The sequence below is a fragment of the Apodemus sylvaticus genome, chromosome 5 (genome assembly GCF_947179515.1).
Source record: "Apodemus sylvaticus chromosome 5, mApoSyl1.1, whole genome shotgun sequence".
In the NCBI taxonomy this organism is placed as follows: Eukaryota; Metazoa; Chordata; class Mammalia; order Rodentia; family Muridae; genus Apodemus; species Apodemus sylvaticus.
The window spans coordinates 96131576-96157132 of NC_067476.1; the positions used below are offsets into that span (position 1 = coordinate 96131576).

General features: G+C 40.7%; 1 protein-coding gene across 1 annotated transcript in view; it reads left to right on the plus strand.

Moving 5' to 3' along the window:
* The window catches only part of LOC127685716 (formin-1-like), a 248884-nt gene extending 224999 nt beyond the window's left edge, over positions 1 to 23885 (plus strand). The window contains exons 16-17 of the mRNA XM_052183177.1: positions 14927 to 15011; positions 16479 to 23885. Of these exons, the coding sequence (XP_052039137.1) occupies positions 14927 to 15011; positions 16479 to 16523 (130 nt within the window). The 3' untranslated portion in view covers positions 16524 to 23885. The remainder of the gene's footprint in view (positions 1 to 14926; positions 15012 to 16478) is intronic.
* Positions 23886 to 25557: the final 1672 nt, after the last annotated feature.

The following is a 25557-nucleotide window of genomic DNA, read 5'->3' on the forward strand; positions in this document are numbered from 1 at the left end:
AAAGACATCTTACGCATCCATTCAGCCAATTATAAATCGATTATCCAGGATCTTCCTATGCAGGTTATTTTTTTTTTCATGATAAGGAATTTGGCTTTTAGACTCTTAAGTGGCATTATTCATTAGTGTAAAATAAGCAAACCAGCTTAAGTTAGTTTTAACTTGTTACAATGAAACTAGAAATAATATAATTGCTTTGCTTTGACACTTATTTAATGATGTTTGATATTTATATTTTTAATTACAGTTTCCCCACAAACATATTGAATCTCTGTAACACTAAATGCAGTGAGGCAATATAACATCATTCACCAGAAGTCTCCAAAAGCAGTCTAACAAACAAAATCCACAGCCAAATGAAAAGTTGTTATCATGTAACTGCTGGGGTTGGGGGGGGGGGGCAGGAAATGTGGTTTGGTATCTCATCACAAGAAATTAAGATCACATGATTTTTAAATGTGTCTGAAGGCCAATTGAAACCCAAGAGGTTACTGGAAAAAAATTAATCAATAATGGTGTTTTCAAAGAGAAGGACCCAAAGGTAAATGCTGTTTGTTCAAACCCCACTCCCAAATGAAATGAAAGTATGAGACTGCTTTAAGCCGCTAGAGGTTAATTTTAGGTAACAGAATATTTACTTATTTTTCTGCTTAGTGCAGATTTCATGAATATGCATTAGGCTAGCACAACATTTAGACCCATGTGTCTTCATAGCAAGCTAGCAACTCCCCCCATAAAGCTAGAGTACTCTCTAAATGTTGTATTAAAATGTTCAATGTTGGTATGCCATTAAATAGTAAACTAAACCCTGTGAGTAATAGGAGAGAGAGAGATTTCCTGGAGACATGGTTTATCCTTGTATTAACTGTGCCATTAGAAAAGCAATTTACTACATAGCAGTATATTAATGGTCTTAAATTTTCTTCATTTAAGCCAGTATTAGGCCACAGAGCATGTTCCCATGTCTAAGCACAAATCCAGAAGGTTCCCTCTCTATCATTGTGTGGCCTCCAGTGGTGACCCTAATTCCCCCAGTGAAGCCTTCTGATTCCTTCTCCTATCCCTTCAGAGTACAAACAGTGCTCAGTAGTATGAAAGGGACCTCTAGACAGAGGGCAGTTCTCAAAATGTCTCCCCTTCACTTTGCCACTAATCTGCTGTGCAACTTTAGGCCAGATGCTCACTGCATAAAGTGTGAGTATTGGGATGAAGCAGGAACTAGAGGTTAACTCTGGTCTCTTCTAGCTTGAAACCATTATGATTCTGGAAACGACTTTTCTGGTATTCTAGAACCAGTGCAATTGTGAGATAACAGTCCTCACTTTTGCTTGAGCTTATTAAGGGTAATACTGGATATTGTTTCAAACCAACCATCTGATACATGATTGGGATAAGATTTGGGGCAAGAGGAGTTGTCGCTGCCCTCTAGGCTTTGACAGACGTGCACAATATCACTCTTCCGGTTTTGTGGTTATTTACAAAGTTCTAATATTCATCTTGAAGGGCTCTTTTTTTCTCCGCTGCAAAAGCAAGAGGTTTACTCTGTGGTACATTAGGGTCAACCCAAATCAGTCCCTTGAGGCAAGTGAGGAGAAGGCCGTCCCCGAATGGCTATTGGGGCACAAGTTCCATCAGCAAGGTTACAGTTCAAACTTATTGGATAAGCCTATTGACCTTTACATCTGTTGGCTAGCAAGCATGACATGCATTTGAAATCTACCTGGGCCTTTCCAGAGGGTCAGGTAACTATCAGTCAGTACATTCTGAGAATTTTTTACTCAAGAATGTTCCTGTGAGTAGAGAATGAAACTTGGTCTAGCCTTTACCCCAGGTGGGAGGGGGAAGCTGAAGGGAGGGTGTGGGACTGGAAAACCCCGTTAGGGTCCCTCATTCCCCATTTTTTCGTGTACAATCTCCAATCCTGGAGCTACGCTCAGGGGTCTGGGTAACTAACTCATATTCTTCAGGTCCTATCCTCAGGGTCTCATATTGTAGGCGCAGGACCATCAGCTGCAATGCGCCTATTCTCTCTTTTATGAAAGCTATAAGCTTGCTCCATATGCAAGGTCCAGAGGTCAACAATAGCAGGAGAACAATTAGGGATCCAAATAGGATGGATATGAGGGTGGTTAACCAAGAGGAGGAGTTAAACCAAAACTCGAACCTGCCCTGACTCTGTTCTCTTTCTCTCTTCCGCTTGGTAGGAAGGGCTCATTTTTTAAATCAAGGATGTACGCACAAAAGTGTTTTCTGCGCTCTGCAGCATTGTGTTTAGCTGAATGGTACAGCTGACCAAGACCATATTTCATACTCAGTGGCAGCTTTGCATTAGTTTTACCTCTTCATATACATTTTGCATCTGAATCTCTTCATGTTTGAACTCTTTATGGATTTTTAATACATACACTTTCCATTTATTAAATCCAAATATTATCCAATCACCTGCATAACAACTGCAAGAAGATATCCTAAAATTTTCTGCATTTTGTTTAATTGTTTAATTGTCTGCTCCATGGATCCTTGCTTCTCAAACATTTCCCGAGTTAGGATCTCATCAGACTTTGCCCACATATGCCCACCCATGCACACAAACCACACAGTGAGCTGTGAATTAGCAGAAGGTGAATAGGACCCAGGGGAGCCACGACTCCAGGAATAATGTCCATGCAAATGTTTCACTCCAAGCCAAGGCAAACCTTAAAAGTACCATTTAAAAAGCCCATAATGGGCCTGTGAGGAGTGAACAAGAAGTTTTGGTAATGTTATGGGCAAATGCAAATAAGATATTGCATTATATGCATAGCGATCGTTTACACCACGGGAGAACGGGAAGCTGCTTACCCTGTTTTCTTAGCTCCCGCTGAAGACCAACAGGGTTTTGTTTTGAGTCTATCCCTTGAAGCTGTTATGGTTAGTTATGCAACAGCCTTAGATCATGGGAGAGATCGAGGCTGGGTTCTGTGATCCCAAAGGGTGTTCCCAGAGATCCCTCCTGGTCATGGTGCTGTACGAGTAAGGACTGAGCAAGGTCACCCCTTCACCCACGTACAACTGTAGTACAGTACTGCAAGAATCCATATTTTTGCTTGGTAAAGTTTTCCTTGGAAGAAGTTGAGCTAACCAGAATTTTTATTTAATTTTTTTGCTCTCTTACGGACACATGATCAATCATTCCAGTTACTTGTAAGAAGACAGCGTCCTTTTCCCTAGCCTTCTACTATGTAGGGTTGTATACATCTGGCCAGGAAAATGCTTCAGCATTTGAAGAAATCCCTTTAAAATACAAATAATCAAACCTCTAGTTTGAATTTCCCTCTCACAGTTGAAAACAGTCCTCTGTAAGTACACACACAGTAAGTGCCCTCATGAACCTAATTGAAGCACAGGATTGTCTAAACAAGAAAAGAAAAGAAAAAAAGAAACTCTTCTTATCTCACCTGCAGTAAATCGAATCCTTTAAATTAAAATTTAATTTTAAATCAAAAATAGATCACATGGGTTAAATAGATGAATTAGCCATTAAAGGCCGAGGCTCACGTCTGAAAGGATGAGTTTGCCGTGAAAGCGCTACAGACTAAAATGCAATGAGTGTTATAGGGCTGCATTTTTAAGCATGTGTCATGTGTGCAAATGCACATATGCATCCGCATGCAGTTTCCATGCACATTCCATTCCATCAGATCCCCAGGAGCTGCAGTCATGAGATTATGAACATCCCTTGTGACAAGTGGAAACTAAACCTCTGGAAGAGAGGCAAGTTCTCTCAACTGCTGAGCCATCTACCTCCCCAGCCCCATCACTGATTTTTTTCCAATAAAATCTTCTGGCTTTCTTTCTCCTGGATACCGTCAGTTCATTTCTTCTCCTTTCCTTTCTAATCTTAAGACTTTATTATTCATTTCTTTACCAATGTTACTTTTTATGTCTTAATAAAAATAAAGTTCTCACCACCATAACAAAGACCAAAATAACTGTTACTTAAAGAAGAAAAATTAATTTTCTACTTGTATAGCAACCTGGATATAAGGAGTTTCACTGTTGGGATGTGGTTTTCTTCCTTTTGTAGCTGAAGTCCTTAAGAGGTTGTCCTTACTCTCATTCAGGATGGCTCATGTTGTGTCTGCCTTCACCAAAACTAATTCCTGCCAGTAGGTGTGTGTGTTGGGGGGGGGGGGGTGGAGCTGCCTTTTTAGCAGTGTGAAATGGAAGGTGCGTATACCTGCTTCGTTCCTAGTCCATTGGGTTGAACTGAATCCCATGGACAAATACAGGGGGGACCAAGAAAGGCAGCCTCAGCTGGGATCCTTGCGCCCAGCTCAAGTGCCATGAGATTGGTTACTTGCAGTGTTAGGAAATCTGTATGATAAAACCACTGGCAGGCTCGGCCACATTTCCCACTTGTGGAGTCGATGGTTAACTCCACCATTACTTCTTTTTGACAATAGCACTTTCTTTATCATACATACATACATATATATATATGTATATACATATATATATACACACACACACACACACACACACACACATATATATATATATATATATATATATATACACACACACATATATATATGCCTGTCCTGTTCTGGGCCTCTTTTTCCTCCCATCCCTAAGCATAAAGGCTTCCCCCGTTCCAGGTCTCTGTGTCATTCTCTTTGTGCTTCCTCCGTCCTGTGCCATCCCCTGCAATACACGGTTTTGTCCATCACATTGGCCTTGGCCTCCTAAATCTTCCTGCCCAGAATGGATATATTCAGGTAGGCCTGAATCTCCTATTGCATAATCAAGAGTATGCCCAGCATTCCTCTGCAAATCACTATGCCCCAACCAGAGATCTTTCCTTCTCATCAGAGGCCTACCTCTCACAGCTTGCCCAATTTTCAGTCACAACAGTACCCTTGTCTTGGCACTGCCAAGTAAGCTGGAAATCCATTCTCCATCTCTTTCTGATCCTTTCAGGTTTTGCCTGCCCTGTGTGGTTACTAGTCTTCACCTCATATCCACAGAAGCTCCGCCCTCACATATTCACAGAAGCTCCTTCTTCACCTCGTATCTACAGAAGCTCCACCCCACATTAGAAATTCATCATCCTAATTCTCCAGCCACAAGCTTGCTCCATTCGCCTTGACATCTCTTAGTGTTGAGTTTATGTAACTTTGAACATACCCTGTTTCCCAGTGCTAATGAAATAACAGGAGGGAACCGTAGCCATGGTTGGTCCGTTAACTTTGGGGGTCCTCACAACCCTGCAAAGGAATGTTTTTGCTATTTTAAAATAAACATAGGGGTGTAAGTGAACTGCCAGCATCACAGTTTCTCTAGTAACTTAAGACTGGGGAGTAAAAACCGAGAACCTACTCTGTACTCACTAACAGCCCCTTCTCTGCAGCCCCACTCTGCACCTACTGTAGCGACCCTGCTGTTTCTCACACTTGGACTTTCTTGCCTTCTTACTCTTCATGGTTCTCAGCTGCTTCCTATTGCCCAAAACATACTTATCCTTCAAAACCACCTCTTTTAAAATTCTTTTGTAATTCTCCTAAGTGGAATTGCTCTTTCCCATTGGTCTGTAACTGCAGGTTTTGTTGTTGTTGTTTTCGTTTGTTGTTAACATTGTATTAGTCAGGGTTCTTTAGAGAAATAGAACTGATGGGATACATACATACATGCATACATACATACCTACATACATACATATAAAATTGACTAGTGTGGCTTTCAGGTTATGGCCCTACTCTTCCAACAATGGCTGTCTCCCAATGGAAAGTCCAAAAGCCCAGTAGTTGTTTAGCCCATGAGGTTGCATGTCTCAGGAGACCTTTATTTAATATACAATGTAATTCCGAAGAGGTAGGCTCTAATGTCAGTGAAAAGGCAAAGAACAAGCGCATCCTTCTTCCATGTCTTTTATATAAGCCTCCACCAGGAGGTGTGGCTCAGATCAAAGAGGTACCTTCCTACCTCAAAAGACCTGGATTTAGGGTATGTCTTCCCACCTCATATGATTCAGGTGTACACCACAGCCTGGGCTTTAGTTAATTCCAGTCAAGTGAACAACCAAGAATACCCATCACACCCCCTTTTAGCATTTAACTCATATTACCTTAATAATTTAGTTGCTTATCTTCTTCCTCTGATCTCTAAGATATAATCCTGTTTTCTATTGTGCCTGTGGTGGCAAATTACCTGGAATAGATCCTAATACATATGTATCTGAATGGAAAGGGCCTCATCATACAGTCAGATGTTATTAAATGGGCATTAGAGATTCCTTGTGATTGTGGAAAAGAAAATGATCTCAGGAAAATGTGGAAATAGAAAGAACTTTGGCTTTGGGAGCATCATTAATCTACCAAAATACCATCTCCAGTAGATTTGAAGCTGGAACAGAAGCCAGTGGGGGAGATATTTGAGATCACTGGCTTCCTAATTAGGGAGGCCCTTGGGATCACCAAAAAGCATTGTGCAAATGAGAGCCCATTTACTGAGTCAGGATCCAATGGGATAGGCGCCCGGAGCCTGTGGTCTTAGGAACAGTTTCCAGACTGTGGTCTGTGCTTGACTAAGGCTTGATAAATACCTTGACTCTGCTTACCTTAAATATGAGACATGAACATTTGGGCACCTCCCCGGAAGTTGCTATTTAGCTAAGTTTGGAAATGACAGGACTCAGGTTATCTTGGAGGTCTCCCCAAACCTGATTTTCTGAATTGTGTGGGAAAAAAAACCCTACATGTTGACAAAACAGATGAATCTGTTCTTAAAAGAAGATGGAGTGAGGGGATGTGAAGGGCTCACACTGCAAAGGTGCATGTGGTTGACACACGTTTTAGAAGAATCACATAGTGCAGCCCTGAGATTAGGCTGATTTACTGCCTTCTCTATTTGTTCAACATACCCCACCTATTTGCATATTTCCATATTCTCATTTAAGGTTGAGTGCATAAACGCATGCTTTAAAAATATCTATTATGACAGTAACTTAAACACATGCTTAAATACCCATTATGTCTCAGGTGACACACAGGAATACAGAAATGTGTCTCAGGTGATACACAGAAATGAGACTGTTCTAGAAATTTCATGGTTCTGTCTTTCCTGCAAAATTCTGGGGGGGAGGGGGCGGTTACTGTGCTATCAACATGAGCACTTAATGATTTATTTTTCATTCATTTTGATACTAATAATTTGATTTCTTAAATCCATTGTATGCCCAAGGCAATGATTTTTATTTTCTCTGTAGCACCTCCTGTTTCCTTATATACAGCAGATGCTCAATTAATGCTGAACACACACACACACACACACACACACACACACACACACAGATGCTCTGTTTATTTGGCCGTGTCCAAACTGATTATAAGATTTTCTGTCTCACTAATAAGTGGATATTAACCTAGAAAACTGGAATACCCAAAACATAATCCACACATCAAATGAGGTACAAGAAGAAAGGAAGAGTGGCCCCCTGTTCTGGAAAGACTCAGTGAAGTAGTATTTGGCAAAACCAGAACGGGGAAGTGGGAAGGGGTGGGTGGGAGGACAGGGGGAGAGAAGAGGGCTTGCGGGACTTTCGGGGAGTGGGGGGCTAGAAAAGGGGAAATCATTTGAAATGTAAATAAAAAAATATATCGAATAAAAAACAAAAAAGAACAGCACTAGGTCCATCACCCCCCCCCCCCCCAAAAAAGATTTTCTGTCTATGGCTGATAAGTGAGAAATCTTAGTTTATTTTCATTTTCTTGGTAGGATACCTCAAATAAGTCCCATGTACATAATTTTTGTCCAAAGATACACAATCTAAATAAATGTGTCAAAGGGAAAAGACATGAGTAGAACAAGAAAAACCAACTGCTGGAGTCAAATAATCCCCAACTCTGTTCTTCGAGTGCATCACTTTCAATTTGCTTTTTAAAAAGGTAAGAAAAAATAAAAGAAGGCAGTGAAAATCCTCAGGATCCATCACTGTTCCAAATCTCAAACTCCTTTGGCACTCAAAGCATGACCTTAGAGAGTGTCTGTCCACACTCTGTTTCTCTAGCTTGGCAGAGACTGATGGAAACCCAGAGTAAGTCTTCATTCAGCCAGAATGTTTCTAAAGCACTTATGTGTGGGACTTCTGACAGCTCCCACTGTGGGCTACCCCAATGGTGGAAGCTGTCAGAAGGGTTCTGTCTAGGTAGTATGATCAGGTAGTATCCAGGTAGAATCATACTACCCAGGTAGTATGATCTGAGGAGCACCAGGGAGGCTCTCTGCTCTGAACAATCTCATCACCTTTTTTAATATAATTGTTTCGGCCACTGCACAGTTGGTGCCAATTCTAGTCTTTAGTAAGACTCAGTAGGCGGTAGAGATTTCAAAACTGAAAGGTGGGGTCGTCATTATCTGCAAGCACATACCTGTCTTCAGTATCAGAATTGGGATTGTCTTCCAGAGGCTGCCTGCCCCTGTCCGTGTCATCTGTAGACTTGACACAGTTTCCTTCATTTCCAAGCCACCTCCCAGGGCCTCTCCCAGGAGAGGAAACACAGTGCTGGTGCCTTTCACTCTGCACCTCATCCCTGGGTCGATTAGGGTGTTATGTCTACCAAGTGCAGAGTGATTGGCTTTAACTGATCATGCATTCCAGAGCACGTCTAGCCCCACGCCACTTCCACTCCCCTGTGACCTGGACAAGAAGCTCTGCCAACGGAAGCAGCCTTTGTTCTGCAATTAATCACTCCAAGTCAAAGTGTGTTTGGGTACTATAAGTGATAACCCTCGAGAGCTACGAAGTGGCTGATTTGTGTAGCTGTTGAAATCCAGGCTGTGTGAGGACATCTTGGGTTGTAAGTAGATATCTTAGGCACAGACCAGGGGAAACGTCACATTTCAGGAAGTAGAAATCATAGGTTAATTCATCATGGAATAACTTTGAAGGGAGAAATCGTGATATGTTAATTAGTCAGGTCATCTAAGCTGAGGGTCTATGTTGTGTTCCTGCTACTCTGTCGTGTGAAGGGTACTGAGATGAACCTGGGGACCATGAGAGCAGAGGCAAGAGGATAGGGGTCAGGGGGAGGGTCAGACTCCAGGAAAAGAAGAGCTAAAAGAGTGTGTGTGTCTAAGTGTGGCCCCACTGAGCTGCCTGTGGGGCAAATGGGTTAGAGTAATGCTTTGTTTCATAGTCTCCTCCATGGATTTTTTCCAATTTACCTTTTTTCCCTTTGTAAGTAGCACAAAAAAATCACCAGACATGTCCCCACCAGCTGCTGCAGTGAAGAAGTTGCCTTTTCCACTGAGGAGTAATGAATTGTATCTTTTTTTTTCTTTATGACAATGCAGAGTGACGTTGGTTATTTCCTTGACTTTCATAACTATTAATCATGTGTGGTTCTACCATTAAGAATTCAGAAATGCTGAGTGAGTGAATTCTGTCAAGAAAGATAAAATGGTAGCTATTCCCACAGCCCTCGTGGGTCTCGGGGAGTAGAGGAGGGTCACTTATTTAGAATTGTGCCTAGACACTAGCTCAGTTTCCTCCAACCATGAAAAAACAACTTGATTTAGCAAACTGGAGAGAGAACTTTGTGGATACCAGTGAGATGTCCTAAGACTTGAACCAATGCCACAGGGCCAAGCAAACAAGGCTGTCTCACATCTAGCCTAGTGGAAGATAGATGCAGGACCAAGAGGGACATCTATAATATCCACAAAGCCCACTGAAACATTGTATCTTTCTTGACATAATGACAATTCCATATTTGCTTCAGAGAATCCTAAGGAAGATAATATCAAAATGCTGTCACTGATCTTCTCTGTCTAACGTGTCACCATATCATTTATGTTTAATGCCTATCTTCTAACTTGTTACCCGCTGGCCCCAGTGTGAAGCCAGGATTGTGAGCATTTCCCTAGGCAGAAGCATCATACATTTCTTGTATGTATGCATTTCCTCAGGACAGACTGGCAGCTATTTCAGTTTGCTGGAGCTTGCAGTGACTCCTGGGGGAGCAGATGTATTACAGAGAGGAAGAAGAAAGGATAGGAGGGTTTCCAGACGGTTTGCTAAAGTATTTATGTGCTGAAGTTACAGCTTTTTCTTTCTCAAACATTCTCATATTGGAATGCTTTCCCTGTGTCTAAAATTATATTTGAAGGGCTCAGCATATAACCATTAATATGAAATCTAGGTTCTTTTAACTACCAGCAATCATGAGCAACTATGTGTGATATTCTAAAGTAAATGTTTAGACCAGAAACAAAAATAGAACCCACATCTCAGCCAGAAACAAAAACAAGTTCCTAAACAATTGAATCAGGAGGAGGTGGAATATCTGTATAGCTAGGAATTGTCTAGTCAGCCTAGTTCCAGTTAAATGCAAAAAGAAAAGAATGTCTTCCTGGGTGAGATAGAAAACCCCTGAGCCAGGACAAAGTTATCCAAAGTTACATCACTCCTTGTGGGTAAATACTATGTATATCTTCAGAAATACTGGCATGCATACATAAGTTGGCATATATCAATACTTAGCACATGTTAGGTGGCCTGCAGAACCTTTTCTCTTACACATTTAAGACTCATGGGGCTAATCGGTAGCTAGAAGTGAACTTCTAAATGTATGGATTTTTTACCCCAAAAGTCAATGCAGAAAGTAAGTCTTTTAATAAGTCTTTACTAAACTTTTAAACTGTTTAAAATGGAAAGGCATTCAACCCCTCAGATAGGTGTGAAGAACTGACTTGTGCAGACACGGGATAGGTATTGAAAAATGGATGTTCCCAGGTACACAGAAGGCCTGTTGATTTCCACACATGGTCCTAGTGGCTGTAGAGAAATAAGACACCTAGCTCTGAGATGTAAAGCCTCAAATACCTCGAGAGAGGCACAAAGTGTCCTTTCCATTGAGAAAAGAGAAATTACTCCTGGCTACAAGAGAGGAAGGAAGCATCCGTAACTTTTGCACTTAAGCAAATAGTAGTATGAGAATGGAAGACATTAAACACATGGGGATGAGCTAGACAAGAATGGTTCCTGAGCTGGCTGGCCTGTCCAGCCAGCTAAAGGAGGTAACTACGTGTCAACCTCTCTTTCATTCCCACATCAACAATGTTATTTAGTTGTACTGTAGTACCCACTTTTGAGAGATGAGGAAAAGGTGGCCAGAGGAGTTAAGTGACTTATCCAAGAACATTGATCTAAACTGAACTAACATAATGTTCTTACTGAAATGAGTCTGGACCTAAAACAGTAACTGCATTAAATTTAGAACAGAGCGAAGAGATCAGACTGCCATGATAAAGACTTTGAATCACATACTATAGTTCAAAGACTGGTATATTATAGCCTATGAGCCAAATCTGATTCATTCCCAGAACTTGTGAATAAAGAGGATTATTAGAACATAGAACTGCCTGACCCCCTTCTTCCCTGTGTGTGTTATTAGTATACTACAGTAACAGATTTGAGTATCTGCAACACAACCTATAGCCCCAAAGTCACAACTGTTTATTGTCTGGCCCTTGGTCAGGAGTATTTCCTGACCGCTGCTCTCACTGACGAGGGCTCATTTGAAAGTGTTGGAGAAAGGAAGCCATATTCTTAGAGTCATGCATTCCTAACTGGGGCCATCACAATCTGTAGAGTAGCTTTAAAGGAGCTAGGTTATTTTAACACTACTTCAGTGGTCTGGGCTGTCATCCCTACTTGTCCTGTGTCCCACAACAACCTTTCTTCAAGTCTCCTTGCCAAAACTCCAAGACTCTCAGAGTCTAGGCTGGTAATAAAGGTGGGTGAAGTGAGCAAAGGGCTTGGAAACCAAATGGTACAAGGACGATGGTCTATGCGAAGGACGTGATGGAAGTGCTGGGACACGCCACAGACTGAGTCGGTCCTACTGTACCTGATGTTTCTCCCAATTTGGAAAAGCTCCACTCTGGTGTGATAGGGAAGGAGTTAAAAATCGGTCACAACACAGTAATACATAAGAACCTTAAAAGCAGTTTCCATTAAATCTATTCTACCCAACTAAGTGTTCACTTATGTCACTGGCCCCTAGGAGAGTGTTGTGACCAGGACAGGATTGTGGGTGAGTTCCCACTCTCTCGTGATTTCTTAGCCTACATAACCACTTCCCTGACTCCAATGGTCAGATACCCAGATGACCCAGAGAGTGGTCAAGGGCCACAGAGAGACTCAGGAAGTGGGAGGGGGATGCTAAGCAGAAGCCAGGCCAACTCTGAAAGCAGGGACCAGACCTGACAGGTAGAAGAAAGGAACAATTAAAGGTTACCCTAAAATGTCCTCTTCAAGTTAGGGACCCTGGGGTAAGATAATACTTGTTCTTTGAACAGATTCCTAGCTGAAGAAAAAAAAAAAAAAACTCCAGAAAAACAAAAACAAACAAAAAAAAAGCAACAAAAAACTAAGCAACAAAAAACCCACAAGCTGAGGGCTCATTTCCATCTTCGTCATCTAAGTTGGCAAACTTCTCCTAATGGCCATTCTCCATTAAGTGCAGTCTGACCTGGATTTGATCCACTTAATTCGTTCTGTTCTTGGCTGGATATAGTCGCCATTGTTGCCTCAAATGGGAAGCTTTAGTAAGCAATGTGGTGTAGACGCTCGGACCTATCACAATTGTCTCTGGGCAGCTTTGCAAATATATTTCTTCATGGGTTCTGTAAAATATTAATCCTTTCTGTTTCACTTTTATTAACTTTTCTGATGCACCATCAACATGTGAAAATGAGGATATAATCTACATGTGGCCAGGCTGGCTGGATTGGTGAATATGTGTTCTAAACACTTGTGTCAAGCCCTCTAAGAGTTGGGCCGCTCAGCCATTTTAGATGATAACAAGTATACAATTATTATGAAGGTACAGATTTTTTTTTGAAATTCTGAAGGAAAAAAATGCTATATTTTAAATGTCTATGAATTGGTCAGTCTTTAAAATGTTAATGTTTTTTTTAGAATTTTGGGGAAATAGTAAAAGTAAAAACACTAGAGAAAGGACCCAAGGAGCTGAAGTTGCCTGCAGCCTCATAGGAGGAACAACAATATGAACCAACTAGTACCCCCAGAGCTCCCAGGGACTACTAAACCACCAACCAAAGAGTACACATGGAGGGACCCATTGCTCCAGCTGCACATGTAGCAGAGGATGGCCTTGTTGGACATCAAAGGGAGGAGAGTCCCTTGGTCCTGAGAAGACTTGATGCCCCAGTATAGGGAAATGCCAGGAGAGGGAAGTGGGAATGGGTGGGTTGGTGAGCAGAGGGAGAGGGTATGGGTTAGGTTGATTTTTGGAGGGGAAACCAAGAAAGAGGAAACATTTGAAATGTAAATAAAGAAAATATCTAATAAAAAAGAAAAAAGTAAAAGCACATGCTCTTATTACCTAGAACAGTAGTTCCCAACATGTGGGCTATGACCCTTTCACAGGGGTTGTTCTCCTAAGACCACCAGAAAACACAGATATTTATATATTATGATTCATAACACTAGCAAAATTACAGTTATGAAGTAGCAACAAAAATAATTTTATGGTTGGTAGTCACCACAACAAGAACTGTATTAAAGAGTCACAGCATATTCTCTATAAGAGTTAAAAAAAACACTATTAGTATTATATATGTAAAATGGAATTCTATTTAATATATTACTCAGCCCCATTTCATCTCCTGTTTTTAGCAATCAGCTCTCTAAATAATTTCATACCTTTCCAGTCTTCTTTTAATACTGTTGAGTCTATTAATGACATTATAATTCTTTTCATGTACCTATGGATCATTTATATGTCATTTTTGGAGAAATGTTTGTTAAAGTCGATCTTATTCACCTACTACTCCCCCCCTTGTGCCCCCAAGTCTATCTGTCTGTCTGTCTATCTGTCTGTTTTTAGAGGAACTATCTCAACACAAGCTATCCTGGTCCTCTGGCTCTTAAAATCTTTCTGTCCTCCTCCTCGATGTTTCCTGAACTTTAAGTAGGAAGATTGTTATGTAAAATATGTATTTATATTAAATTAAATATATTAGTTAATATATTTATTAATTGTGGTATGCATCATAATTGGTCTTGAGTTATAAGTATTCATATATATTCATATATGTATGTATGCATGTATGAATATATTCTGGACAAAAGTTCCACATTAGATATATTATGATTCATAGTTTTTCTTTCCATTTTTTAGGTTGTCTTTTCACTTCGTTGCAGTGAATTTATGAGTTTGATACTTACAGTGTTCATATGCTTTCTCAAAGTTTTAATTTTCTGAAACTGTCTGGGCATTCTCTCCTGTGTAGATAATAGGTCCAAGCGCACGGAACAGTGCCTGACACACATAGAATTCTCTTCATCCCAGACTTCTGTGTTGTTGTTCACCAAAGCACAGCCTCCCCCTGGTCCTCTCAGTGGGCTCACCAGTGAAAACTGAGCTGTGGCTGAGCAGAGAAGAACTATAAGCTAGAGGCAGAATGTAATAGCAGAATGCTAGGACAAGCCTGTGGCTGCCGTTACAATTCAGATCACTCTGGCCAACAATAGACCACATAAAAAGGATATAAAGGGGGAAATGGTATGTTAATATTTACAGTGTGCCTCTTCTTTGTTTTGATATGTTCAGACATGCCATTGCTTACCAGTGTGTTACAGTTACCTGCAGGATTCTGCCTGACCCTGTGCCCTACAGGTTTATGTTTTAGCTGTTGTGGGCTTTCCCATTGGGGTTTAGAGCTGTTCAGTGGATAAGTGTCACTGTGACAAGATTACCTAGCAGCACATTCCTCAGAATGTATCCCTGTGGTTATGTGTTCAGAATTCTGAGCACTGAGCTTTGAACTAGGATTCCTGTCTAACTCGGCCCCTTCCCTTTTCTTCTTCTTCTCCTCTTCCTGCCCTTTCATCCCCCTGCCCCTGTTTCTGTTTCAGATTGAAAATGGCTCAGGCATCCGTCAGCAAACTGACATCAGAGAAGAAAGTGGAGACAAAGAAAATCAATCCCACCGCTAGTCTGGTAAGCCACATTTTTCACCAGAACCTCTAGATTTTTCATTAAAGCTGGGGTACGCTCCCGAGGGTCTGCGAATTTAAAGGACAAAATGCAGGGAGGAAATGGGGTATTGGTATCCTTCCTTCCTCCCATCCTAATATTATGTGATTTAAAAACAAAACTAGACATGAAGGAACAAAGCACAGTCCCATGTGTTTCCACTGCAAACTCAACGGAGGTCACATATGATAAAGCAAACTGTACCACTTGTCATAAGCATCTCCATGTCTCCCCCTCTTATCTCCATGTACCTTCCTCCTGAAAGGCTCCTGGGTAGTCACCATCATTCATCCCATTAAAGAAAGAGGCAGGATGTCCCCAAGGAGTTGTTAAGAGAGAAGAGATGCAGAAATGCACAGTCTGCCTAATGTCACCTGGCAAACAGATGACAAAAATCCTGACCAGATGGGGGTGGGGAATCTCCTCACCTTTCCTCCCTGTGCTGGAGACGAGCCAGCCTCCTTATATCTTTTTAAGTTTGATAAAGTTGTTACTCAGGGTCCAGTGTTAAAGTAGACATCACAGTGATTCTCCACACACTGTCTTAGCAACCGTTCCTGTTGCTGTGATAACATACCCTGACAAAAGCAACTTATGGGAAAAAAGGGTTTATTTTGGCTCACAGTTTGAAGTTGCATTATGTTATGGTGGTGAAGTCACAGAAGCCAGATCGCAGGATATCTGGTCACATGCCACCTACAGTCAAGAAGCAGGGAGCAGTGAATGCTAGTGCTAAGTTCACTGTCTCCCTCTTACACCGTCCAGGTGCCCAGCACAGGGAATGGCGCCGCCCATGGTGAGCAGGTCTTCCTAATACAGTTATCCTAACAAGATAATCAGTCACAGGTGTGAGCAGAGGTTAACTAACCCCTCACAGATGTGCGAGGAGGCTTGTCTCCCATATGATTCCAGATTTGTTCGGTTGAAAACTAACATTAGCCATCATACAGACAGTAGCCAGAATTGATACATGATTAGGAAAATACCTGAATTGATACATGATTATTGGGAAAGAGGCAGCTGAGGTATAAATCTCAGCACTGTCATAGAGCCTTTGTAAGCTACTTTGCTTCATTCTCTTCAAGGAAAAGAGGGCAATGACAAGACTATCCTTAATTTAGGTTTATTTTGAGGAAACTCAGGAAAGGCAGGTAGAGTATCAATTACATAAAAGAAGATCAGTACATGTCAGCCACTGTTCTTGCTTCCATGGACCCTGTCGAGGAACTGCAGTAGGGAGCCTGTGGGAATGTCTCTCTCCACACCGTGTGTGTGGTAGGTTGATAGAATCAGATAACTGGGGATTCCACAGGAAAGCACAGTAGGAATACTCTAATTTCTAGAGTATTTAGTAGTTATACTCGGCATTTCAGATGAGAATTGAAGAAAGTTATCAAAGATAATGGATCTTCTTTTTTCCTTAAACAACAGAAAGAAAGACTGCGTCAGAAGGAAGCCAGCGTGGCCACCAACTAAGATGAAAATGGAAGGGAGCTACAGCGTGAGAGGCAGCGCCTCAATGCTCCTGCAGACATGAGGGCCACGGGACTTCCTGAAAAATCAGTTAGGGACATTTGCTCATTTCCTTCTGAGGACATCTGCAGAAAGTGCCCTGTGCCTTCTTTGAGAAGTCTCTTGTCAATCCACAGAAACAATGCAAAGCTATGTATGGGAATACTACAGGAATATTTAATTGCTTCTTACAGAAGTCCGAAGTCCACCCGATAATAAGATCAGAAGATATTTCATTCTTTTCACATTTTATTTAAAGTAGAAATTCTAAGCCTTCCAGTGTATGACCTTGTCATGGAAAAAGGTACACTTTTTATGGCGATCCCCAAGAGAACCTTATTACTCACACACTACAGTTTTTTGTATTGATCTTAATTTTTATCCTGTTATACTAAGATCCTATCGCATTTTTACCAAAAAAATTGAAACTTACCAGAACTGTTTTGTTGAAGAGTTTTAATACTGTGTATCTCCAAGACTAGGGAGATGATTTTTGAGAAGGATGATGATAATGATAATGATGATGGTGGTGGTGGTAGTGGTCATGGTGGTGGTGATGATGATGATGATGACGACGACAATGACGATGATATAATGACATGGAAAGGCTAGAAATGTCACATGGGTGGAGAGAGAATAATAATCATAAGTCTTAATCGGGAGAAGAAGTTATGATGCTGGAATTGAACATCAGCTATTGAGATAGGCCCACTCAGTTAATATGGCTTCCTGGCCAGTAGCGATTCAGTACCAACTTCAAATAGAAATGGGGTGAGGACAGACTTGGATCAAGAGTACCCACTTGTGTGAGAGACCATGAGGCTTCTGATCCAGAGTGTACAGCAAATGAATGCTGTGGAGACATGCAGATGATGTCTACACTGCATTCTACAATTTGTATCCTGGTCTCTCCAACCACCTGCATCAATTTCTAGACAGGAGAGCAAATGCCACTGTCCCCTTTTATGGTGACCTTGTCATATGAGCACCTGAAAGAAGGTAGCCAGGGGACATTTGTTGTCCAAAAAAGGTATGAGCAGAAAAGAGAATTATTCTGCAACAACAAATGCTTATGTTGACATTAACCTGCGAATGAACCATCAGCGCAAGGTGGTGTCTTCTAACTCTTGCCCTTAGTCACAGAGAAAGCCACCTTGCCCCCTTTCCCTCCACTATGTCAACTTCCCAGGTGAGAGAACAAGAAAGAGGACTGGGCATAAACTCAGGATTGCATTGAAGACTGTGGTTTTTCAGCTGCGATATAATGAAAGACCGTGCTTTCGTGTTGTTGAAGACAGTCTAGAGTTGCTCAGTATCTTGTAAGTTTTGCTGATCGGGAGACTGTTGGCTGCCATGTGGGCTCCACCTCTTGCCTCAGCAATTTTTGAGAACTTGCCAGATCCCTTCAGTGTCTTCCCAGAATCTGCCCACCAATCGTCAGTCCCCCACCCCGCACTCAGGGACACTCTGATAATAGACACAAGCTAAGGAAAGCCTGACTGTAGTCTGACATAGTGCAAACCTGGTGAAGCAAGAGTAGCTGGCATCTTAGTCACTGAGGCCATCTTCATACAACCGCTAGCTGTCTTTCTGTGGCTCAAAGGAAAGATCTGTGGTCACATGGTTTGTTTTCCTCAAAATGAAGAGACAGGACAAAAGAGACACTCAAATATGGACCTTAGCACAGCTAGAATGGCGTGACTTCACTGTTCTTTTCCTGTAGCTTTTTAGTGTTGTTTCTCCTCAGTTTCATTGTGACGACGAGCAAGAGACTTAATCAGCAAGGCAAACCCCACTTGCAGACATCCTTTACACTGTGGTGCCCCTGTTGATACTGAAGTACAAAAGAGAAATGCAGTTTTGTTTATGGCACAGAAATCATCTCAGCATTCTGTGAGATCTGCATAAGCCTAGATGTGCAATGGATGCTGTGGGTAGAGTGAGTAGAAACAGATGCTACCTCAGGTCTCTAAGATGCTCATGCATCAACACAGGCAACACTGTCTCTCTTCCTTGGTCCTTCAGGACAATAGCTGTCCGGACAGGCTGTCAGGAAGTAGACCATACTATAGCATGTTAGGGTTGGGGATCTCTTTGTTTCCTAACATCCTGACTCTATTTTGTATTACTTACCTTGCCTGTTAAAAAAGTCAAAGATAAAACCAGTTGGGTTAAGGATGCTGCAGAGATGGCTCAACACTTAGGAGTACAAAGTGTTCTTGTAGATGGCGTGAGTTTGGATTCTAGTGCCCATGCTGAATGGCTCACAATCACCCATAACTCTATATTGGGGAGTCTGACATCCTCCACTGTACTCCATGGTCACCTGCACTCACATGCACAGATACAAGCACAGTCATCATACATGTCCTCACACAAAGACATATACATGTGCACATAATTAAAAAATAAAAATGAATCTTAAAAAAACAAGTGGATACATGGTATGGCAAGATAAATGAGGGGAAAAAAAAACTAAAAATATACTTTTGTCCCAAATATCGTATTTTACAAAGTAGTTTAAATTGTGTTAAAGATCACTAGAAAAAAGTATACATTTTCTTTGATTTTTATTTTCATTTTCCTTTGACAGAACTTATCAAAGGAAAAAAAAGATCATGGGAAAGCCTCTGTTTCCATAGATTTAGTAATATACAAACAAGTTTAATTATTGAATCACAAAACAGGGACACATTATCAAATCCAAAGTGGTAACAGTGCTAAATAAGCATGTATGAAATTAAATGGTCATGATGGCCAGTGGGCAGAGACAAAGAGTTTACCATCTCTGCCTGAGACTTCAGTTTATTCCAGGCCATTTTTACTATGGATTTTCAAGAGTTTAGGATTGTCTTGGGAAACTTAATCTAGAAAAAGACATTTAGAGAATGATGTGATGTTCTGGGGTTGCATGCATCTGTGTTCTTCCTATGAAGTCTCCTTAAGGGGAGTTTATAAGTGAGCAGAATATCAGAAGACCATGAAGGCAATTCATAGTTGAGCTGTGCTGGCTTAAGGGATGCTGCAGCTAAGCAGGGTGGACTTGTAAAGCAATGAACTTTCAGGAATGTCAGCTACTTCATCTGCATAAGGAAATCCAAAATGCAGGTGAGGTGAGTCTGTTCCCCAACTGATAAGGCTGTAAAAGAATGGATTAATTTTTAGCTCTCACAAAATACAAATAACCTTGGAAACATCACCATCTTCTAACTATATAAAGAGACAATCCAGCTGCTCAGAAGCTGTGACCAGTACAGAACTGACTTCTGTACTGAAAAGCACCTCCAAAAACTCAACTCAGTATCCCTTCCCCCATGGACTTAACCCAAGTGTTCTTAATGCTGGTGGCAATTGGATCCAGGCACAACCAGACTTAGTTACAGAGCTGTATGTGACCAAGAGGCACATTTCGTGTCACCCCTGTTTTCCTGTCAGCTGTTGACACCTTGTTAGGAACTCTCATTATTACTTTCTTCATTCTACACATCCCTCCTCAAGGATGGGCAATCTACCAAACTCCCCCAACATAACGCTTTGCCAGGAAGTGGTGAATTTAAAAGTTGAAGCATGTTTCATGTGAAGCCAGTTCAGCAGCCTTATTTATTTCAAGACAATGCCTTCTATCACATTGTGGGAGTTTGAATACTTAACAGCTTCCTTGGAAACATGAAGACATTAACATGCTAGCTCATTGACTTTGTCTCTTCAGTTGTCATCAGGTTTCTACCAAAAGAATACTAGAAAAACGAAAGAAGCCATATGCTGTCCTTAAGCAGAACATACTGGTCTACCTTCCCCACTCCATCACAGCCCAACTCCAAATACCCTATGGCTGACCAGCTTCACTGAGGCCCTTTTATTTCTCCGCTTTTCTCTTTTCTCATTGGAGCCCATGGGAACCCTACATTTATCCCATATTTTTTCTGTCAACTTCTTGGTCTGAAGGAGACTGAGCTAACCTCAGCTTGCTTGGTTGGTTGCTTGCTTGCCCTTAAGGAACAGATGAAGCCTACATACTCCATACAGTATACTTCATACTGCAAGCTCCATCTGTCCTCAGATAATTATCTGACTTTTTTTAGTCTTAAGTATACAGGGAATCCCCTGGAGGCTGATCCAACTGTCTCTGTGGTTCCACAGTATTTTTCATGGTTCATGTGAAACGTGATAGCACTGGGCTGCCAAAGCACAAATGAGTCAGTATGCTTGGGCAGAAATGAGCATCCCAAGGATTTGACAGGGAATAAACAGGCTCTAGCACATTAAGGGTGTGACTTAGGCTGAGTGTTACCTTAAAATGCCTTGTGCTCTCCACATCTAAAGCAATAAAAGAGTCTTAGAGAGAATACTCATCTAATAAATGGTGTGAATTTCCAATGTGTTATCTTATATCAAGTATGAAATCAAGTATATATCAGCAGAGGTTTACCAAAGTCATACCTGCCCTCCTCCACTATTCCTTTCCAGAGTTTTCTTCAACTTTCATCTTATAAAGCCAGGTATTTTTAATTGTTCATCTGGCTTTCCTAGTCCATATTTCTCAAACAAAACACCAGCCCCATAGACCCTTGAGCACCCAGGGAGGTTACTTGGCCTCCCCATAGCATCACTAATAGATGTTCAAAAATGAGCAATTCTGGGAATCCATGGAGTGGGGTTTAAGGTAATTAATATCTATGGTTATATTAAAAGGAGCAGTCATCATATACAAATTGTACTGCTTTTCCATTGAATGGAAAAGACATTTAGTATACATTGTAGATATGTTTCATGAACTACAAATACCTTTTTCCCTCTTTTTAAAAAAAGATATACTCATTTTTAAATTTTATGTGTATGATTGTTTGCCTACATGTATGTATGTGCACCACCTGTGTGCCTGATGTCCTTAGAAGCCAGGAGGAGGCTGTTGAATCTCCTGGGCCTGGAGTTCCAAACAGTTGTGAGCCACCATGTGAGTGCTAGGACCTAGCCTGGATCCTCTGCAAGAGCAACAAGTACTGCTAACCCCTGGACCATTTCTTCAGCCCCCTTTCCCTATCATATAGCCCTAGATATAACCTAAGTTTTTCATGTCTGACCATCAGTCTCTAGTGGTTCTACACAGATTTTGGAAGGCATTCACTACTCTTGGAAACAAACCCATGAATGAAGAAGAAACTCTTAAAGTGTTTTGTCTGCAGTGATTCAAAGAGGATTTGTGGGGAAGAAAACTAAAGACATGGGTTTCTTCCAAGAATCATTAATTTTTCTAATTCTACTATTTTTCAACTTGCTGAAATACAAATACTATGCCCCTCCTGTCCTACTTACCTCTTGGTGTATAAGGTCTTTAAGGAATACGTGCTTTTAGAAAAAAGGATTTCCCTTTAAGGGAGCAATCTAAGATACTCTCTGAAAGGCAGAAAGTTTACAAATTAGACACTGGGTATTTTAAAGAACCTTTAGTGGAAGCATGTCATCAATTCATCACAGGCTTTTCCTGTCTTTGAATTATAATCCAGACTAGTGTGGGAAGCAGTCTCCCTGGACTTTGATTTAGGGATCGTGTTTTGGCCTGGAAAATAAGCATTGGCCTGCATGTTAGAAGCTCCCTGAAATCAGTTAGCATCCTAATATAAGTCAGATGCAGCAGAAACGTAAGGCACTTCAAGTCATTTATGGTTTGGCTTGGTTTGGCCTTAGCACCACCTGGGATCACAAAGTCTCCTTCCTAAGATTCATGACACTTTTGTAGTGTTTCCTGTCCACCTTTTGAGACAGAGGGAAAACAGGAAATAGGAGAGAAGAAAGAGTAAACAAATTCAGTACGGTGTTTTGTACAACTTTTGCTATGATAGTACCAGGGGCAGGTTTTAATAGAAATTGAAGCCATTTGTTTTAGGAAAATAGGAGAATCCACATATTATTATAACTCCATGACAGACTCTGTGCTACAAAGGCAGGTATTCCAATGACACTGGCCTATGCTTAGTTGAGTAGCTTCCAGCTTCAGATTCTGTTACAAGTGTCACTTGCCCAAGAACTTTACTGTTCGTTCTAAGTATCCCAGCACCTGGTGTCATCCAGCTTTCCTCCATCCATACTTTGTCTTCAGCTTTCCCTTCCCTCATATATCACAGCCCTTCTCTCCTGAAGAGACCTTTGCAGCTTCTCCTGGACCCAGAAACCCTTTACTTCTGCAGCATAGACACCAAATGTCCCATAGTCCTCTCACACCCTGTGCTCCAGCCTTCAGTGTTTGGACAGAGCACCACTGTCACCAAGGAGCCTGTATGAGACACACTGCTGTGACTGCCTCTTGTTAATGTCACCATCACCTCATCACTCAGGCAAAGAGGGGAAAATCCATAAAAGAGGTGGAAAATGCATTTCATTTTTTTCATTTTGTTCTACTTTATTAAAAAAGGTTGGGTGTTCTAGTTCTTGGTTTCTCATAGATTTTTAAACTCTCTAATTAGAGAGCACTTTTGATCCGTTGCAGCAGGTCACCAACCATGACAAGGCATGATCTAGGACGCTCAGCTTCCTGCGCTGCTGAACACATTGACCTCTGTGCAAACATTTTGAATTGTAAGACTTCTTATTGCCACTCCATTCTTGCTATTGCTCATGACTCAAATGTCTACCACAATCTGAATTGGGATGTTGACATTTTGTGGTTATTTTCAGATTAATAGTAACTGTTATGCTCTTAAAAGCACTCATAGAAAGTGTAAGCATGTCCTGAATAGTTTACTATTCTGTCATGGTAAAACAGAGCCTTTCTGTTCAAATATTAGGCCAATCTGTAGGTGGAAAATTAACCAATAAAATAAAGACAGCTTTGGAAAGGAGAAGGCACTCTAAAAACATGAAACCTTGTATTACATGCTCTTGGATGTTTTTAAGCATAATAAGTTAACTGGATTTGGGTATATTGCCTTTAAGTTAAAAATAATATGTATTTCTAATTTGCATATTTAATTTTGTCAACACTGAGAAATGTTCATGGATTGAATTTGTAAATGTAATTTGCAACCAAATGAAGTATTTATTTTTAAAAAGCAAAGGTGGAGGAACCAATATCAACTTGTACATAATGAAAATATGCATGTATATATATTTTTCCTTCTTGACCCTACTTGATCATTATATCAAGTGTATTTTTGTACATAATATATATTGGTTAGAAAAATTTAGATTGTCTATTGAAAGAAATTCTATCTCTGTGATAGATTATATTTATCCTAATCTATTGATATTCTGTTGATTTGTTTTAAGAGATAGAACTCTATTTTTTTGAACTCCCAGAGAAATGCATTCATGGCTTCTACTTGTAAATATGCTAAGGGTATTTTAATAAATCTTGGTTTCATGTCCATCTGGTGTGTGGTGGAGATTTTTGTTTCAGCGGCCACTTGATGCAGTCCTCTTTAACATGCATTACTGCTGGATTTCAGTAATTCTACTGAGCTGCAAGGGCAAGTTCTTAGTAACTTCACCATTTAGTTCCTTTCTCCCCATCCATCTAATCAGCATCAGGCAATCTGGCTAAACATTCAAAACTAACAACAAATGAAAACCCATCCAGGCCTTATCGAAAACATTGCCACTACAACAAAAGTTTCTCAAGGAGGAGACACATAAGGCTTGGTGACTTCAAGTTGAAGGTGGAAAAATTATATACTAGGGAGATGTGATAGAATTTACATGTTTTCTGGTATGTAAATTACATATATTCACCAAGCAGAGGTACAAGTTTTGTTTTGTTTTCAAGCAATAATACAAAGTATAGCAACACTTTATATGCAACATTAAAGCCCATGGCTTAAAGTAATTTTAAAAAGCACTTCTACTGAAATTGGTCTTGATCAACTCGTTTTTTTAATCGTTACATCAGTGCACAGAGATTAGATACTTCATGACTAGATCATCTTCCAAATGACAGAGTCACTGAGCTGTGGAATTCTTGGGACAATAGAGGGGAAAAAAACCTCTTCATCTCTAGAAAAACCAATGAAGTCCAATTGACTCACAGAAAACGGGATCCAGAATATGAATATATCAAGATGAGACTTGATCTCTTGGCAATGTCACAAAAGCCCACTGATTGCTCCTCATCTCTAGCCTATTAAATTGGCCTCCAAATACTCCTTTGTGGAGAATCTTTCTAGGGTGATTGTTGAAAAGGAAGGATCTAAAGGTGGTTCTTTTGTTTAGAGCATCTTAGTGGGGAGGAGGCTTATACAGCCTAAAGACCCAGGGAAAGATGCCAGATTAGCACAGGCATCTTCTGTCTGCTTGAACCATAACTTATTATTCTCCCATGCTGAATTTTTACATGTGCCGTTTTTCTGTTCTTTAAATTGTGTAGCTAATGTTCTAATTTTCAAATTTAGAACTGTTTTGTGTTATAACAGTGCCCAGGGCTAGGTGATTTACAAGCACACATGTGTAGGCTCAGAGTACTAGACATTGACTAGACCAATATCACAGCACCAGACCCTGGCAAGAGACTTCTTGCTGCATCATCCATCACAAGGCACAAGGCAGAAGAGCTGAAGCTAAGTCAATTGCTTCATAATAGGATTGACCACCATCGAGCTTGAGAACAGAAGACCCAAGTGATTGCCTATAGTGCCTTTTGAAAAGGGAAACATTCAAACCATAGTACAGACCTGTGCCTGACACTAAATCAACTATCCATTTGACTTTTACTTTTATGTGGTTTATACTGATGAGGATAAAAGACTTTAGAGTTGACCTATATGAGTTCTGTCTGTATTCCTTTGACTTGGAATCCTCTTGGCCTAAATCTTTTCAAGGAGGGTAGCATTTGCTTCATACTCAACATTAGCTGAAGAGGAATGGTAAAAAAAAAATAACAATATTCGTTATTAACTGCTGTGTAACAAAAATTAAAACATTACCAATTATTTCTTGTCTCTAATGGCTTTTGATAGTCAAGAGTTTGGGAAATACAAACATGGAGTCTCTTATTTCTCCACACTGGTGT